The sequence below is a fragment of the Octopus bimaculoides genome, chromosome 9 (assembly GCF_001194135.2).
Source record: "Octopus bimaculoides isolate UCB-OBI-ISO-001 chromosome 9, ASM119413v2, whole genome shotgun sequence".
NCBI classification, from domain to species: Eukaryota; Metazoa; Mollusca; class Cephalopoda; order Octopoda; family Octopodidae; genus Octopus; species Octopus bimaculoides.
Window position 1 is genome coordinate 67,122,278 of NC_068989.1, and position 3,233 is coordinate 67,125,510.

A 3,233-nucleotide genomic window follows, 5' to 3' on the forward strand; every position below is an offset into this window, starting at 1 on the left:
GTTCCAGTTATGCTGCTGAGAAACGTAGAACCACCAGAACTATGCAACGGTACGCATCTGATCATCCAAAAAATTGAGACCTTAATTCTGATGACAACCTACGCCAGCATGCAAAATGAATGATAAATAATGATGGTATGATGATGAATTTTAAATAGAAAGCGCTACCTGGAATTAGACTTTCTGAGATCATCTTGTTGAATTCCTGCTCTGAAAGTTTGGTTTTTTTAATCTCAGTTCTGATCGCTTCATCCCAAAGAGGAGATGTAGACAATTCTGGTGATGCTTCTATAGATTGGTCGAGTTCATGTGCTGTAATATTGAAAAAAATTTTTTTTTTAAATGGCAAGACAAAGAGAAAAATGTCAACTGTGTAATAACTAAGCTTTATAGGCACAGGCATGGCTGAGTGTTTAAGGTGCTTGCTTACCAACCATGTGGCCTAGGGTTCAGTCCTGCCGTGTAACACCAGGGGTAAGTATCCTCAACTATAACCCCAAGCCTTACAAAGCTTTGTGAGTGAATTTGGTAGATAGGGACTGAAAGACGCCCATCACACACTTGCATGCGTGTGCTTCCTCATCTTGGTATTACATGAGAGTTTTATACAAGCATTACTGTCACACAAGTGATGTCATTCATTTCCAATCTCCCTTGAAAACATGTCTGATCATAGGGAAATATTACATTGCTTCAAAACTTACGAGGTTTGGAAACAGGAAAGGCATCCAGCCATCGAAAAATCTACCTCACTGAATTCTGTCTGCCCCATGAAAGCATGAAAAAGTGGATGTTACAACAATGATGATGATGAAAGTCTATTTTCTATTATCTACTTCCAGCACAACATTACTATGTTCTGAAATGAAAAGTAGGTGCAAAACTCATTTTTTGCAAATTTAATAATCTTTAGTACATACCTTCTAAACTGGGCTCTGCCCGTTGTTTCTTGTGTGGTAATCGGAATCTTGGGTCCATAACTGTCAAACCCAGTATCCAGTGCTGGGGCAATTCTGTGGGTACATAAGCTTCACCTAGTCTCTGCCAAAGTTTCATTTTGGTTTCATGTGACATCAAACAATCTTCAGAATTAAAATAAGAGTGCCACCAAGGACTCTCTGGTGAGTCACTTGATGTTTTATTAATTGAACTCACACTAATAGCATTGCCTAAAACTTTCAATGTCAATGGTCCAGTTAAACGAAATCGAACTAATTTGTCTTTCAAAGATTTCAAGAAGACTTGACTGGTATTGGTAGCTGATCCAGATGAATAACCATTTGAAAGTTTAGAAGAGACTTTCTCTTTAGTGCTTGTAGCATTCAGTGTCTGAGTGGCTCGATGAGGTTTGCTTGATGTTTTAATTTTTGGTGTATCCGATGTTTTATCAGTAACAGTCTCAAAGATCTTATCTTCTGGGGTAGAAATAACATTTTGGAATACCTTTATGAGTTCCTGCCAAAGTAAAGTATAACAAGATGGATGGCACCACAGCCAGAGATATCGAATATTCTCAGACTCTGCAGTATCACAAGGTTCTTGGCTTGAGATGCTGTCTTCTGTAGAAACAGGCTTCCAGAAGAATGTTACCAAACCAATAGCATCAAATGGGTATTGGTCATACTTGTATAAAACAATACTGCCTTCTCGGCTTCCATTCAAATAACATTTAGCACCAATACCAGGACCTATAAAGAGAAATATGAATGGTAAAACCAATAAATATATCTGCATAAATTAGACTAAACGTATTTAGGAAATATCTAGTTTTTAATTATGCATGAACTGATATTTACAGCTGTATAAAGAAATGCCAATCTCACAGAAGTGGTGATAAGTGACCGAGACTTTCGGTAATTTGCTGTGCTTGAGATGACATGTCAAACTAAGTGAAATTATAGCCAGTGCCACCAATACATAAAAAACAACCATGCCAGTGACATGTAAAAGGCACTTGTTACAGTCTATGGAGTGGTTGGCATTAGGAAAGGCATCCAGCTGTAGAAACCAAGCTGAAACAGACACTTAGGTGCAGCTTTCTGGTTTACCAGTTCCAGTCAAATTGTCTAACCCATGCCAGCATCGAAAATGGAAGCTAAATGATGATGATGATGATCTAACTTAAAAGCTTCCGGAAATTAATAAAAAGTTTTCCATTTTTCTCCTCTTAATCATACATAAAGTGAAAGAATCATATTGTATATGCATATATGTGTGTGTGTGTGTGTGTGTAGATACCTCATCTTGAAATGGCATGATACAAGCAGTGTTGTTTGTTTCATTCTTCTGTGGAAGCATGCATTGATCGCGAGGAAATATTATTTTGTTTGGAAACAGTTGAGAGTTGACAACAGGAAAGGTATCTGGCTGTCAAAGATCTGTTTCAAAAAATTCTAACACAAGGAGGAGGAGGAGGTACTGTTTTGTTTACTAAATAGAATTCTAAAATTGATAGCACATAAAAAGCACTATCCAAATGTGATCGATGCCTGGACAGTCTGACTGGTTCCTGTGCCAGTGGCATGTAAAAAGCACCCACTACACTCTTGGAGTGGTTGGCATTAAGAATGGCATCCAGCTGTAGAAACATTGCCAGATCAGATTGGAGCCTGGTGCAGCCACTGGCTCTCTAGACCTCAGTCAAACCGTCCAACCCATGCCAGCATGGAAAACGGACATTAAATAATGACGATGATGATGATGATGTGCATAATGCAAAGTTTAAAAGCCAGATAATCTTAAGTTAATAAATACTTCTAAAAATGTTACCAAACTTACCTGTTGCAGGAGAAGAAAGATGAGAAAACCCAAGTGTTATCTCACTTTGAAGACCACTCACTTCAATGCAACAAAGAAAAGACACATCCTAAAATATGAGAGGTTGAAAAAGAGAGAAAAAAACCCCCAGAAAAATATTAATAAATCCACCACTACTTGTCTGAATAAATGTAGTTGTTAATAGTGTCAAAAACAATATATTGAAAGAGTAAATATGGAACTTATACATTTAGTAAAGAATAAACTATGAAAAAACAAGTTATAAATAATTTGAAGTTTACTTACAAGGTTTGAGTCAGCTGGAAGCAAGAGCAGAAGACACTTGCCCCAGGTGCCACACAGTGTAGGACTGAACACAAAGTTATGTGGTTGGGAGGCAGCCTTCTTAGCCACAAAGCTATTAGCTTTGGTGAGCTTCGGGCTATGGTAGAAGACACTTGCCCAAGGTGCCACAC

General features: G+C 37.9%; 1 protein-coding gene across 6 annotated transcripts in view; it reads right to left on the reverse strand.

The window, feature by feature from the left end:
* LOC106870598 (ribonucleases P/MRP protein subunit POP1) overlaps nucleotides 1-3,233 on the reverse strand; it is an 18,132-nt gene that overhangs the window by 8,034 nt on the left and 6,865 nt on the right. For all 6 annotated transcript variants that reach the window (XM_014916725.2, XM_014916727.2, XM_014916730.2 and 3 more), the window contains exons 5-7: nucleotides 2,779-2,866; nucleotides 921-1,688; nucleotides 169-312 (exon numbers count right to left, since the gene is read on the reverse strand). In XM_014916725.2, the coding sequence (XP_014772211.1) occupies nucleotides 169-312; nucleotides 921-1,688; nucleotides 2,779-2,866 (1,000 nt within the window). The remainder of the gene's footprint in view (nucleotides 1-168; nucleotides 313-920; nucleotides 1,689-2,778; nucleotides 2,867-3,233) is intronic.